This window comes from Centroberyx gerrardi, chromosome 20, assembly GCF_048128805.1.
Source record: "Centroberyx gerrardi isolate f3 chromosome 20, fCenGer3.hap1.cur.20231027, whole genome shotgun sequence".
NCBI classification, from domain to species: domain Eukaryota; kingdom Metazoa; phylum Chordata; class Actinopteri; order Beryciformes; family Berycidae; genus Centroberyx; species Centroberyx gerrardi.
Genome location: NC_136016.1, coordinates 23043322 through 23059026, shown reverse-complemented (window position 1 = coordinate 23059026; position 15705 = coordinate 23043322). Strand labels below are relative to the sequence as shown.

The 15705-nt window shown below is 41.6% G+C and overlaps 2 protein-coding genes across 2 annotated transcripts in view; one reads left to right on the top strand and one right to left on the bottom strand.

Moving 5' to 3' along the window:
* Positions 1–15705, top strand: part of cox11 (cytochrome c oxidase assembly homolog 11 (yeast)) — a 260956-nt gene that overhangs the window by 170291 nt on the left and 74960 nt on the right. The window lies entirely within an intron of this gene.
* The window catches only part of stxbp4 (syntaxin binding protein 4), a 70535-nt gene continuing 66353 nt past the window's right edge, over positions 11524–15705 (bottom strand). Inside the window, exons 21-22 of the mRNA XM_078290904.1 lie at positions 12906–12963; positions 11524–11677 (exon numbers count right to left, since the gene is read on the bottom strand). Coding sequence (XP_078147030.1) covers positions 11524–11677; positions 12906–12963 — 212 coding nt within the window. The remainder of the gene's footprint in view (positions 11678–12905; positions 12964–15705) is intronic.

Below are 15705 nucleotides of genomic sequence, written 5' to 3'. Positions count from 1 at the left end.
AATAGAGCTTACTCACCTTTTTAGATAGTAAATCTTCATTGATATAGACCTAACTTTATTTTATTTCATTGTGGTTTTACATCACTGTCTCTTTGTGTTTTATTGAATGTAAAGCACTTTGTAAACATTGTTTTTAAGTGCTATACAAATAAAGTTATTAATATAAGTTATATGAAGATATCAGGGTCTTTAAAGGATGAAAAAGCAGCAATCATTGCTTTTCTGACTATTTTTGTTCATATCGGTGGTTGTTTTCCTCATGATGATCACCCACAGGATTTATGGTTCACCCACCTTTTTTATTTACCTCTACATCCCATGTTACAGACTATGTTTGTCAGCCCCTCCACGCGCCTCACTCAACCTGCTGTCATCCTGCTGTGAGCGGGCCGCGGCTCTCCGCTCCCCGGAGAGAAGCGTCTCTTTTGCGGCTGTCACGCTTTTGCGCACACGGGCGGCGCTCCCCGGCCCGGAGAGAGGAATGCTGCAGGTCACATGAGTGGGCCGGCTTGACCTAGTTTTATCCAATGGGAAGGCGCTCTGTCTCCCGCTAACCTCCTCCCCCCTCCTCTCTCCTCCCTTCACAAGCCTGGTCACATTGAACCTCATGTGCTTTGGCCCGGGAGAAAAACAAATCCGGCAGGGGGGAAAAACAGAGGAGGAGAGGAGAGGAGAGGTGGAGAGAGGATACAAGGAGAGGAAGAGAGGAGAGGAGAGGTGGAGAGAGGATACAAGGAGAGGAAGAGAGGAGAGGAGAGGAGAGGAGAGGAGAGGAGGAAAGGAAAAGAGAAATTGCTAGTGCCAAATGAACATTTTGTTTTAGGGCCGAGTCCTATAGATGATGAAGTGTAAAGTTAGTGGTTTGAGTTTGTATCTCCTATGGTATTACTATAATATTCCTATAGTATTCCTACAGGGACTACAGGTGTTTCTATGGTACTTAATAGTGAGTCACACCTTATGGCGTTTCAATCTCCTATAGCCTAGTATCTATCAATACAATATTTCCCATTATTTTAATATAGGGATTTACAGTGTGTCTATGGTACTCAATAATACTTCACAGATTCATTTTATATGGCTTAATATTATAGGAATATTATAGGGATATCATAGTGATACCATGAGATGAAAAAGACTGTAAAGTACAACAAAGTCACTATAAACTCATTATTGAATACAAATACACACTTTAGGAATATTGCAGGAACATTATTGAAATATTCTAGGAATATTATAATGATATTATAGACGATGGAAAAATACCATAAAGCACATACTATAAAGTAGCCTACAATAAGGAGATAAAAAATAGTCTACTATGAAATACAATAAGGAGATAAAAATACTGTAAAGTACAATAAGGAGATAAAATACTAGAAAGTACAATAAGGAGATGAAAAATAAAGTGCAATAATGTCACTATAAACCCACTACTGAGTAGCATAATAATATTTGGAAGGAATATAAGGAATATTTTAGTGATTTTTCATTGGGGCTTTAAGGAGCACAAAGTTGTATTTTAACAGTGAAAATCTGTCTTCTGTACATCTGTAATCTTCATTTAACTCTGATTTGAACTATCGCTCTGACCGCCTTCTGTCTCCTCTATGTGAGTCTCCTCCTATACTGCAGCTATAAAGCACCATATGTGACACTATAGACGGAAAAAAAAAACTATTCTGGGATAGTCTTTACGAATCCCTATCAGTTTCGCTCTCATTAAAACTTCCTTGGCAACAGCGGTTGCTAAAGCACAGTGATGTTGTGATGACCTTTGCAGGAGGAAAGTAGGACAGAGCGGAGAGCCACGCCCGCTCCGCCGCTACGCTGGAGCAGCTGCCGCGGTGACTGGGCCAGACGCTGCCCAACGCCGCCTGCTCTGACTCATTCATTTATAATGCACAGTTCATTTCCACAGTCCATTCTGCTGAGGAGGAAACCATTACCTGAGGTTCACTATTCAATATCTGTCATGTAGCCTGTCGAGGATTCAGTCATTTAGTCAACAGAGGACTCAGGCTGCCTGCTGTAACACTAGAGAGGCCGGTGGATGTTGGGAGCGAAGGAGAAAGTCGACAAGACATAACTTTTATTTCCTTGCATGATTTTTGAAGTCGTCCACTGGTTTGCAGAGGTGGGAAGTAAAGGAAAAATACTTTGTTACTTATTTTCAAGTATCTGTGCTTTGTTTTTCTTTCACTTAAAGGGTAACTTCGGTATTTTTCAACCTGGACCCTATTTTCCCATCTTTTTGTGTCTAAGTGACTAAAGGGGACAACAATTTTTGAAATTGGTCCAGTATTGAGCGAGATCGCGTCAGCCGGCAGCCGCGAAACGAGCTGCAATGTAATCCGACGGGGCAAATCACACCGTCAATGTACGTCCACTAAAAGTTCTTGTTTTTGCCACTGACAGGCTCAGATTGTTGTTATAAGTGTCTGACAACATTATGGAAAGGACCCTACAGAGAAATGAAACGTTTTTCTTCACCTTTCGCTTGATCCGGTCTGTGTGTAACTTCCTGCAACAACTCAACTCTCGCGAGACTTGAGCGAGAGTTGGTTACACACAGACCGGATCAAGCGTAAGGTAAAGAAAAACGTTTAATTTCTCTGTAGGGTCCTTTCCATAATGTTGTCAGACACTTAAAATAACAATCTGAGCCTGTCAGTGGCAAAAACAAGAACTTTTAGTGGATGTACATTGACGGTGCGATTTGCCCCATCGGATTACATTGCAGCTCGTTTCACGGCTGCCGGCTGAAGCGATCTCGCTCAATACTGGACCAATTTCAAAAATTGTTGTCCCCTTTAGTCACTTAGACACAAAAAGATGGGAAAATAGGGTCCAGGTTGAAAAATACCGAAGTTACCCTTTAAGACTTTTTACTTTTACCCACTACATTTCAAAAGAAAAATGTATACTTTCTACTCACTACATTTCACAGAGAAAAAAGGAAAGAAAAAGGTGTGAACTGGAACCGAAAATGGTTCTTCAGAGTGATGCCATAGAAGAACCATTTCTGGTTCCACAAAGAACCTTTAAAGAAGTTTTTAATTGCTATTGCAAATGAGGCTATACAAGGGCAGATAAACTAAAACACAGTGCAGGAGTCTAAGCAGAGGGGAGCAGAAATGATTCTTCTATGGCGTCACTCCCAAGAACCATTTTCGGCAACTTTATTGTTCTGTGTGTTCAAAAGAAAAATCTATACTTTCTACTCACTACATTTTCAAAACAGACTTTTATTTTCCGCATCAGACAGCTTCCATCCCGGAAGCAGCTGATCAAGAGCCTTAATGTGATTGGCTGCTTGTTCAGCAAAGCGACACCAAAAAAGAGGGAAAGGGAGAGAAAGAGAGAAGCAACAGGAAGAAGAGAGAAGCAACAAGAGAGAGAGAGAATTAACTTTAATGAATTCAGCTGCAGACTTTCTCATCTGGGATTCAGAGGAACGCTCAACAGAAAACCAGTTTAGAACATTAGATATGACTTTTTTAGACAACTTTTACTTTTATACTTTGACTTGAGTAAAGGAGTAGAACTTTTACCAGAGTATATTTTTAGATGAGTATTTGCACTTTTACTTGAGTAAGGAATGTGTGTACTTCTACCACCTCTGCTGGTTTGTACAGAAAGTGGATTTAGTCATGTAGTCAAGTCATGGACTGACATTTTGACAGCTGAGATGTTTCAATGCTAAAATTCAAAACCTTTTGTTCTATCAATCAGTTTGTCAGAGTATCACAAAGCGTCAATCGCAAAACATCCAACCAAGCAAATTGGATTTTATTCATGAAACTACAAGGCTTGTCTCCAATCTAATGAGTTAATTTTATGAGGCGGTACCTCGGGACTACAATTAAATAGAAGTTCTTTCTTTTTAGTCAGCGGTTAGCAGACTACACACCCATAAACACACACACACACACACACACACACACACACAGCAATCATTTAATCCAATTGTGAGTGTTGTGCCTCCAATGCTCTGTTGCCATTAAAGGGTTGAACATATGATTTACATAACCAAAGCTGGCCCAAATGAGCTAAATCGTGGTGTTTTGTGCGATCTTGATCCTGAGCTCACCTCACCTCTTGAGACCCGAGATGACGGAGCTGAGATCTATTTTCTCACTCGCAGTCGTGGAGAACGAGACGGCTAATAAGACCAGAGAAGAAGAACGCTCTCAACACAACAAATAAAAGGAAAAGCAGCGGGGTTGGAGTTATTTCAGATCCTCAGTTAACCTTAACCTCTTCAGTTTTGAGGTCCAGTCACCTCACTGGACTGACTGGCTGCGGTCTGATTGGCTCAAGCGGCCTCGCTCCAGCTTTCTAATCCCATCCTGAAAGAATTGTTGCTGCAGTGCGTGACCTTTCACCTCTCCAGGTGGAATGAAGGAAAGAGGCTTTGCAGATTGTGTAACTTCTCCGTAGATTCGCTCACGCTTGTAAACTCTCATTGTACAAGCAAAGCATGAACACTAAACTAAGACATGCCGTGTACCTGCTGCAGCTTTCAATGATCTATAAATATCTCGTTTTTTTCCCACAATACTCATTATGAAAACCCCCTTTTCCATCAAGACAATGACATGTAATCATGTTCCCTTCATCTTCACAATACAAAGCTGATGAGAGCTTTCCAGTCCCTTAAAATGCCAATCAGGGATTTTGTTGAGTCTGTCATTATCAGTACATGGACATGAAGGGAAAGACTTGCTGATGGTAAATAATGTCTTTGCAGCTTCTTTGCAGGACTCATAATACAGGCCGATTTTGCTCCAAGTGTTTACAATCAATACAAATACAAACACAGAATTTCGAAATTCATTTATAGTTCATCTTTGGCTCTCATGTAATGCCAGTCCCCGGTCCATTGATGAACAAGACAGCTGCATTGGCGGCCCCAAGTGGCAGCCGGAGGTAACTGTTTCAATTTTCAAAAGTTTTGAAGGACTTCGTTACCCAAATTTCTTGTAACATGATGTCAGTAAACTGCACACTCCTCTGACCTAATGCTGCGTTCACTTCATATCAGAAGAAGCGGAGGGATGGGTTGACGTCTCGTTGCTACAACTTGGAAGCGTTCACGTGTTTAACTCGTTTGAACGTCCACATATAAAAAATCGACAAACTGCAGCAGATATCTCTTGTTTTTTGTAAGTAGAGTTGATTGTATTACTGTGAATATAACTGATAATTTAGATATTTATTACCTTGGACTGCCGACATCGGTGGATTCGCTGCCATGTTTGCCGCCTGTGTCGACACACTTCCACAACTCATCACGCCAAGTGGCAAAAAACTCTGACATGAATGGTTTTTATCAGTCGGCAGCTTGTATTTACAGTAAATCTGATAAGATGTGAACACGGCATAAATATCTTCCTCTGAGTGTGGTGAAGAAGTTCAGCCATTGTCCAGCTTTCTCTGGACGAAGTGCTGCTCACTGCTGTTCAGGAGACAGTTTTGGATTTCACTCTTAAGTCTCAATTCATCTCTTCCTGTGTGGAGAAGATTTCCCACCAGTGAGAATACCAACACCAGAATTTAATTTGGACAAACAGGGAGAATCTACAGAGATGGGACACTCTTCTGTGTTGCAGCCCCAAATTGTAATTTATGCTGATGACACAGGTGTATTTTTACATAAAAATCTTGATTAGCTTCGAAAATTGTCTTCTACCCCAAAGATAAAATGAAGCCAGCAGCAAGGCAGAAGTGACACAAGGTACCTCACTGTGATTCTGGTTCGGTTATTGAAGTTTAAAAAGAAATTTCACTGCAATTCTTTCAGCAAGAAGGAAATGAAGAAAGTATCCGATGGTAGCAGCGGGCTGAATCCAGGCGCTCAGGAGGAATCTGTTATAAAGCAAGACCAGATGTGTGTTTGTAGAGTGTGTGTGTGTGTGTGCGTGTGTGTTTGTAGAGTGTGTGTGTATGTGTTTGTGTGTGTGTGAGGGGCTGCAGACCACTGAAGATGAAGCATGTGAACGCAAACGCCATTAAAACTCTGCAACGACATTGTTCTCCGAGTGTGTTAGTGAATATGTTTGCGTAGGGCTTCCAAGTGTGTGTGTCCAGCTGTACATGCACTTTTGTGTGCAAGCAAATGCAGATATTGTAAATATACTGTATATGTGTGTATCTGTGTACGTGCATGTATGTCTTTAACGCAACGCTGCCCCCTGCTGGTCAGAAATACCGGACGATTAGCACTCGCAGCGCAGCAATACGAGCAGAAACACTCGACAGACTCTACATCAGTCTCATCTTGAGGCAAATTCCTCTTTCAGCAGGACAACTGTGTTAAAAATACAAAACATTTAAAAATATACATTTCGGAGGGAGGTTATATTATCTGTTAAAGCAAAGTAATAGCCTTCATACACAGGTGACCACCTACATAAAGTTATAATTGTCGCCAAATCATTGGACACTTTTTCAGAATTTAAAATGGTTGATCCAGAGTGAAATATTGTGTAAAAAGTCATGAAATGAGCATGAACTCTGAAACAGATTTACCTGCTGTGGAAACAAATTATGTGAAAATCACATTCCTCCACCATGAACTGGATTCTGTGACAAAAACATGAACTGGACATTTTCAGCTTGACTAACAGTTCAGTTTAGGAAACTAAAACAACTCGGTTAAGGTCTGGGTTCAGGTTCTGGTTAGACCACTAAAACAACTCGGTTAAGGTTTGGGTTCAGGTTCTGGTTAGACCACTAAAACAACTCGGTTAAGGTTTGGGTTCAGGTTCCGGTTAGACCACTGAAACAACTCGGTTAAGGTCTGGGTTCAGGTTCCGGTTAGACCACTGAAACAACTCGGTTAAGGTCTGGGTTCAGGTTCCGGTCAGACCACTGAAACAACTCGGTTAAGGTCTGGGTTCAGGTTCCGCTTAGACCACTAAAACAACTCGGTTAAGGTCTGGGTACAGGTTCCGGTTAGACCACTAAAACAACTCGGTTAAGGTCTGGGTTCAGGTTCCGGTTAGACCACTTAAACAACTCGGTTAAGGTTTGGGTTCAGGTTCCGGTCAGACCACTGAAACAACTCGGTTAAGGTCTGGGTTCAGGTTCCGGTCAGACCACTAAAACGACTCGGTTCAGGTCAGTGAAAGGCTTTGGTCGGTTAAATAAGAAAAACTTGATCTAAAAATTAAAATGTGACTCTCAGTAGAAATTTCTACTGCCTGTTATAGTGCTGTCTGCTTCAGGGACCCGCTTCATGCTGGGAAAACTGAGCTTTAACACTTTACATGCCTCCAACACATAATTTAGTGTTAACAAGTCGTGTTCACTTCAGGTATTTGTGTGAGATCAGGTTGCGAAAGTTTGATTTTTCCAACGTATCTCTCGCTCCGCTGCTAGCTAAACCGCTGCTACATCAAAACCATTGGAATGAAAGGACTTCCGGTGTACCGCAACAGAACGGAGCAGGCAGTGAGGCGTGTGGTCTGCCTGATACATGTGTGTGTGTGTGTGTGTGTGTGTGTGTGTGTGTGTGTGTCATGTGATTAGTGTTTCCAAGCGCAGCAGATATTTATAACTGCACCTGCTGGAGAGAAGGGAAATCAATACTCCGAGCCTGAGGCAGGAAGAATATTGGCTTGCCCCTTCCACCTCCCAACCCTCACACACACACACACACACACACACACTATAAATACTACTCTTCAGATCACACACTAACATACACACACACACACACACACTCACATTCACACACTCAAAAGCATATAAGCACACGCGCTCGCTTAATAAATGACTTCCCCTTTGACCTCGTCACCCCGAGGTAAAACAGTAAAATAATCTTGTTCTTACAGGTTTTTATTTAGTTACTTTCAATTACATACGTCACCGAAAGAACAGAACGGAGTACAATTGGTTTAAACTCCCACATAAAAAGGGAAAGAGAGAGAGAGAGAGAGAAAGAGAGAGAGGGGGGGGGTTCTGGTGCAGATCTATATCGATCTATCTCTATGACGTAACGCACGTTACAGGCCACCAATAGTATAACAGCAGTTATTTGGTACAGTATGACCGCTGAGGACACACGGAAACATTTGTACATTTACATTTTACAGTTTAGGCATTTGGCTGACGCACTTCTCTCCCCGGAGCGGCTGTAACAGTAGAATAAGCTTCAGTTCCTGGATCGCCAACATTACAACAAGCAAACCAGTACTAGAGGATTTGCAAATTTCATCACAAATCTCCTGACAAAACCCGTCTGGAGCCTTCATGAAGGTCCAGTGGAGAATTAGCTGTGCACAAACAATGGCTGCACTGCAAAAAAATGACAAGCTGTCCAGTGATTTTCTCTTGTTTCCAGACCTATCAGACTGCTTATTTTGTGATATTTTTTTAGTGAAATGATCTCACTGCACTGTCACTGCATTTGCTGAAACCGGTAAAATTATCTGCCAGTGCGGTAAGATGATTTCACAAAAAGAAATCCTAAAATGAGCTTGATAAGTCTGGAGACAAGATAAAATAACTGAGCAAGTTTGTCGATTTTTGCAGTGTGTGAATATATAACAATAAGGCGAGAGAGAAACTGAAAAAGATTGTTGTAGCCTACACACAGTGAAGTGTTGATTTTGTTGATTTTGTTGACTGAAGTGTTGATTGGAGAATTGTTTGTCAAGAATACAGAATAAAGAACTTGCCCGCTTTTGTTCCCACTCTGTTATTCAGCCTGAGATTTCAGGCTGTTGGCGAGGGAAACACCAGACCGTCTGACTCGCCTGACAAAATCTGAAAAGGGGGGCGGGACGAGCGATTCAGGAGTCTGGAACCAGAATACAGCATTCAGACCATCATGGGACACTAAAACTCTCCACTGAAACCCAGACTGATGATATTCTTTAAGGCTCGGTGGCTCCTTAAGGCGGTTTTACAGAAAGTTTTCCTGCAGCTGTGATCAGAGAAGAACTTCCATCATATCAGAGTTGGAAAACACTGACTAGCCAATATCCGATATTTATATAAAAACCCATTTTAACACCATATAACCTTAATGGTTATATCTACGGATCAAAGCTTATTGTACTGTTGAACTCTTGTCAGCTGTAGATAAGAGTGTCAGCTAAATGGCAAATACAATATAATGCAAATCAAATAATAAAATAATAAATAAATAAATAAAAAGTAAATAAATACATTTGTTAATAAATAAATATGTTTTTCCTAACGTTATTATATTATATACAGTATATTTTACTTTGATTTTTTGTGAACATCACAAGTATGTAATGTGATTCGTGTTGCTTTTATTTCTTAGTTTTTTATGTGTTTGTCTATAAAGTTTCTATTTTAACAAGGCCTTTCCTTGTGTTGCTTTTAATGTTGTTGGTTTGTTTTACCTGTTTTCATGCACTTATTATTTACTCTGTAGCACTCTGAGGTTTACTTCTAATGAAAAGTGCATTACAAATAAAATGTATTATTATTATTAATGTAACAGTGAATGTAATGTAAGTGTTCACAGCAGAAACTTTGATCTGCTGCATAATGAAAACAATAACAGCCGACTGGATTAATGAACTGACTAATAGAGGTTGGATTAGTTTTGGTTAATGAACATAATGCTGCAGTGAGTCTCAGGGAAAAACACACATGGAACTGCAATTTTGATATTTTTCTTTTTCTCACTTGAAATGAAAAGTTTTATGTGTTGAATGAGTTTTGTTCAAACTCCAACTGAAGAGTTTCGTTCAAAAATTAGATATCATTTGATAAAAAGGGACGCCTACTGTTGCAAAATGATTCACAGCAAAAGCTTAAAGCAGATTGTGGTACTTTTTAAAGAACAGTTAAGTAACTTAAGTCTTTGGTTTAGAAAATCGGAACGTTTTTACTGGCTGGATCCTCTATATTTTAAGGCTGTTGAATTTGAAATAAGTTTGTCTTTGAGTCTTTGGTTGAAAAAAAGAAACATTTTCACTGCTGGATCCTCTGTATTTCAAGGACATTGATTGATTATTATTTATTATATATTTTTGTCTAAATGGATATATATAGCATTTTGGAATGGAAGTTGTGTAATGTCAGTGCTACATGGGCATCTTTTATTCATAAAAAATAACTTTTTGCAGATTCATATTTTTTATCCGACAACAGCGAACGTCGTTGGAGATCAGTAGTTCCCTCTTCTATGGTGGCGTCCACCTTAACTTTGTTCCCCGCATGTTTATTTTGTTCTATTCCCCGGTCAGCGTCCCAACATGAGGAACCTCCTTCATCATCTCGCTTGAGTTTCTTATCTTATCTGTCAGATGGGAAACCTGTCATCTGTTCATCCCCTGTTGTTTACCTCCAAGTCTTTCTCTCCTGGCCCGCTGTGGTGGGAAGCGGAGAGGGGGGAAAATAAGTCTTGTTAGTTTGGTTAAGCTTGTAGCAGCAAACTCTGGGCTCCATTGTGGCCCTGAAGACAATTCGGGCACAGGAATGCAGACCTTCTCAGAATAGCATTAAAAGGAGCACTTGGCGCGGCGGAGAGTGTTTCAGCGTTCCCCCCCCCCTCCCTCCCTCCAGATGAAGGAGCAGATAAATGCACTTCATCCACTGAGAGACCTTTCCTGCCGCTGACAAGAAAAACATACCTACTGTTTCTGTGGCCGGCTTCAAAGGTTGGAGCCGGAGTAATAGGCTGGGAAGGGAAGAAGTACAGAGGAGAGAGAGAGAGAGAGAGAGAGAGAGAGAGACAGAATGGGGCTGAAGCGACTCGTATTGTGATGAAAAGAGAGACGAGACTCTAAAGTTGGAACACTTTCCGAGTTGAAATTTCCCCATTTGTAATCATGAGGGGAGACGAGGTGCAAACACAGCATAAAATAGCGAGGGTTAGATGCTATGATGACAACGAAAGTCTGGGCATTAAGGCCATAAAGTCTGTCACACTTGCTTGAGAACTGTGCCCAGACTTTCGTTGTCATCATAGCTAAAAGATAGCAACGTAAAACGCATCACTTCCTGTGCGGCAGAGGATTTTTCCCGGGAAAAAGCTACCAGACACCGGCTGTTTAGAACAGACAGTGGAAAAGCTTTATGAACTGGATATAGGTTGGATCACTGTTGGGTTATAGTAAATATAGAGAGAGTACTTATATCAAAATGTCACGGATTATTACGTTAATATTATTTACTATTAAAGATTGGACAACTTTTTCACTGAGAGTGTGTTGCACCTTGTCTTCCCTCTTTGTCACTTCATTTAATTCTCCCTCTGGTTGCTTGAGAAAATGTTTTTTCTCTGTCTGTTGAGTCTTGATCCATCCTTCCTTATGGCTCAACAGAGACTTGGACAGGGTGCAGGGGCGCTCACAACCTTAGGAAACACTTTCTCCACAGGCCTGTAGCTTTGGATCCAGTCAAACCCAGTCAGAGTCGCTGTTTGTATTTACAAGCCTTTAAACCCTCACTTTACCCCAAAAACTGCGATGCTATGAGGTGACAGGAGAGAAGATTTGCTCCTCTACAGCCTTGCAGATTTGAACCTCCGGCCTACATCTCCGTCTCCACCGACGGGCCCGTCTTTCTCTCCGCCTCTTCCTCCCTCTTCCCCTCCGTCTCCCTCTCCGGAGGCGGCGGCGGCGGCGGCGGCCCCGGGGGGGTGCTGCTCACAGGGTGGGTCCACGACGTCGTCTGAGTCACATGACTGCCACACAGGTCAGAGAAAACACAAAACAGTTAATGATTACCTCAAGCGCGTAACTCAAGCAAACAGGTTCGCGACCCTTGAAATCCCTTTTGGTCCCTTTCTATGGAAACTTAGGTGAATATTTTAGTGTGACGTGCTTTGCAGACTTTCTGAAAAGCGCTTCCCAATGGAGCCGATGGAGAAGAGCACGCTTTGGCAGAAGTTTTGTCCCTTCCTCCATAGCTATACTAAACAAACTGCCTCGCTGACCTTGTACAAAGACTTATCTGTGAAAGTGATATATGTATATGTGCTGGAATAAAGACTAAAAATAAAGGGGGATGAATTGAATGGTATGTGTTTATGTATCTGTATGTATATCTGTATGGTGTGGTTATCTATGTTTCTGTGCATGTACTGGCTGTGAAAACAAATTTCCTGCGGGACAATAAAGACTATATCTATCTATCTATATCTATCTATCTTCCTTCCAGTCCTGCCATGACCTTTGACAGTCAGCTGGCTCTTAGCTACTCTCAAGCTTTCGACAGCGGTGGAACGAGTACTAGAACGTCCTACTCAAGTACAAGTACGGTTACTTTGCTGATATTTGACTTAAGTAGAAGCAGAAAAGTTCTGGTGTAAAAATCTACTTCAGTAAAAGTAAAAAGTGTCTGGCAAAATAAAGTGCAGAAACAAAGTAAAGTCAGATTCCTCTTCTCACTGTGAATGGATCCACAGTTTGTCAGTTTACGTTGATCCAGTTTCTGCTGCTGATGGAGAGACACAATCTGTTCTGTGATGGATGGGATTTAAGTACAATACTTCAGAAAAATACTCAAAAAAGTATACAAAACTAGCTACTCAACAAGCTACTCAATTACAGTAACGTGAGTAAATGTAATTAGTTACTTCCAACACCGCTGGTTTGTCTTGCAGTTACTGAAGCTGTGATGGAATGATATGGCTGCTGTATAAAAGCCTAACATCCCAAAAAAACAGAGAAGAAAAGCTAAATAAATAGAAAAATAGAGTCTGCATACTGCAAAATATAGCTCCCAGATGATGACTTTATTGAGGTTTCGGGCCCCAGGGCTTTTTCAGACGCCTCTCCATGTTCATCTCTGCATATTTTACTGAATTCTCACAACGTCGGCATATTCTAATCACTCATGGAAATTTTTGTGAGCGCGGTTTGGAAGACGTTTGTCAGATTCCTATTCTGAGCATTCATGCCTTCTCTTACTTGATGTAGTATTTCACCCCGTCTGCAGTGTAGGCCTCCTCCCAGCCGTAAGGAAGACCTATGGAAAGAAGAAAAAAAAAAAAAAAAAAAAAAAGAACATGGGGGGAATGACGTTGGTAATTTAAGGATTCGTTGGATGAAAAACCGTAGCTCAGATTTGTGGTTTGTCCCAGCCGGAGTTAGCTTGGATCATGTCTTATGTGTAGTTTTCCATCCCAGACATAATCAGGCCAACAGATCACTTGAACGCACCATTTTTCCATTTTCTCCCCATTTCCCCCCATCAGCCACCCCGCCCTTGTCAACCCCCCCCCCCATCCCACCCCCTCATGTCATTCTTCAACTAATTTTACAGTACTTTTCCACTCTATCACACTGATCTCTCTGCCTACTGTATGCACTGGGACACAACAGCTCTCTTAACCCTGTTTTGGATGAACAAAAGGACCCAAGTTTCAAGTTGCTGCCCCGCTGGGTAAATCTAGTAAACCGAGACCAGAATTTCACACGTTCTTAGAAAGGGGGGATTGCGGTGGAAGGTGTATCAGTGTCCGTGGGCCCCATGATATGATATCACATACCGGTCCCGCCCCAAAAAAAATCAGCTATCAGTTATAATAGACGTGTGTGTGTGTTGATCGGTGCTTCCTCGCAAAGGTGCAGCTTTGGGCAACCTGGGTAGATGCAGAATCTGTAATGGCAAATTCCATTTTACTTTTTAGACATTTAGCTGTTGCTCCTATCAGGGTTCGGGGTCAATTCATGAATGAACTCATCAATTCCAGTTCAACTGAGGAATTGGAATTGGAATTGGAAAAAACCTACAGGAAACAGAATTTGAATTAAATTGGAATTTCCATGAAATCGTGTGAAATTCCATGTTTTTTTTTGGTTTTTCTTCCCACATATCTGAGATTCCACATACTGTTATGCATTATCAATACTGAATATCATAAAATGTTAAAGGAACCTTTCAGGTGGTATTTGATGCAGAACATGTAAAGGTAATCCATACATTATGACTGAAAGTGTTTGATTTGTTGAACTGTCTTTTATTGGATTCGTAATGTTTTGATTTATAATGTTTAGAGTCGAGACAAACTCTCTTAGAAGTGGAATTTCATGGAATTTCATGGAAGTCAGTTCTGTTTCCTGTCATTCACATTCAATTCACATTCTGTTTCCTTACAGCTGGGAGACTTTCACACTCACACTGCAGGAGCTCAACTGGAGTTTCCCATGCATTCTCAGTTCAGTTCATCAGTGGCCCAAGCCCTGGCTCTTATCTGGTGCGACTTACAATAAGCACAACAGTAGACTAAGCTCCAAAATCCCAATTCCTAGATTACCAAAACTACAGCCAATAGAGAGCAAGGGTCAGAGCTGCAGTGCCCAGACAACATTTTTGTAACCCAGGAAAGATCATGTGAGACAAAAGAGGAAAAGGCAGAGATATTTTTGTTTTAATTTGATGCTTTTTACACTGCATCTCACTTTAAGATTCTCCTTTTTTAAAATTTAGTCTCCATCTTTGTTGCTCAGCCTCATTGCTGTGGTGTTTCTGCACTGCACTTCCCACAGATCACCTGTCAATCAAACAGTGTGGGGGGCGGAGCTTGTATTTTGTGTTGATGCAGTTTGAGTTTCTCTTTTCTCTGTCTGTTCAGCCATGGCGGCTATCGCTGCTCATGCTAACTACCCAGTTCTTCTTCTTCTGTTGATTCCAAACAAACCGGAAACGTAAAACGCATCACTTCCTGTGCGGCAGAGGATTTTTCCCAGGAAAGAGCTACCAGACACCGGCTGGTTAGAACAGACAGAGGAAAAGATTTATGAACTGGATATAGGTTGGATCACTGTTGAGTTAGAGCAATCGAAGACAGTAGCAAAACTGACAATTATTTATATGAAAATGTCATGGATTATTACATTAAATACCTTTGTTTGTGCTCTCCTGATAAAATAGAGGATTCCCCAGATTTAGGACCCCCCCCTCCACACACACACACACACACACACACACTGTAAAACTGTATGATCTATTTATCCTGGCTCTATAGACCAAGACCCTTTTCACCATCGATGAACCTGACACTGTCCCATCACTTGTCACTGTACACAGGAAGCCAAACGCTCCCATACTGCACCCTCCACAATGCGGCCCGTGTACGAACACGGCGCCGACAATGCGGTTCTCACCCTCGGAACAAAGACACATGATATCATGCGGAGAGCTGCTTTGTGTCCCTCTGAATGTCAGATGTGTACGTCGGCGATACATTTCGCAGACCGGGTTTCACCCTGTCAGTCTGAGTGTTGACAGGACGGGGGCCAAAGGGACAAGAGGCGGGTCTCAGGTTCTCAAAACAGTTCTTTTCAAAGAGGGAGATAAACTGTACCGTACACTAATGGCCTGCCCTCTTACTGTATGGTTAAAGCGCTAATCTGTGATCGCCGTTGACAGCAGGTCTCTTGTGGCTGAGCAAGGGATTACAACAACACAGCTGCTTTGGTTCGCTGTTTGCTCTTATTCGGGGGCGTCCCGGTGGCTCGGGTCCCAACTGATCCATCAGAAAACAAACAGAATTATTGCTGATAGATGTGTGTGTGTTGGTTTGTTCTGAGCGTCAGCATGGCGGCGAGGCAGAAGAACAGGAAGCTTTGCTCATAACGGAGCTGCTTGATAGAAAACAGAAGAAACAGACTCTACTGTATAAATTCAGTAAAGAAACTGAGCTGGAAAACCTACAATTGACACGACAAAAACAGGGAGAGCTGGAACAACGATTAGGGCGATGGG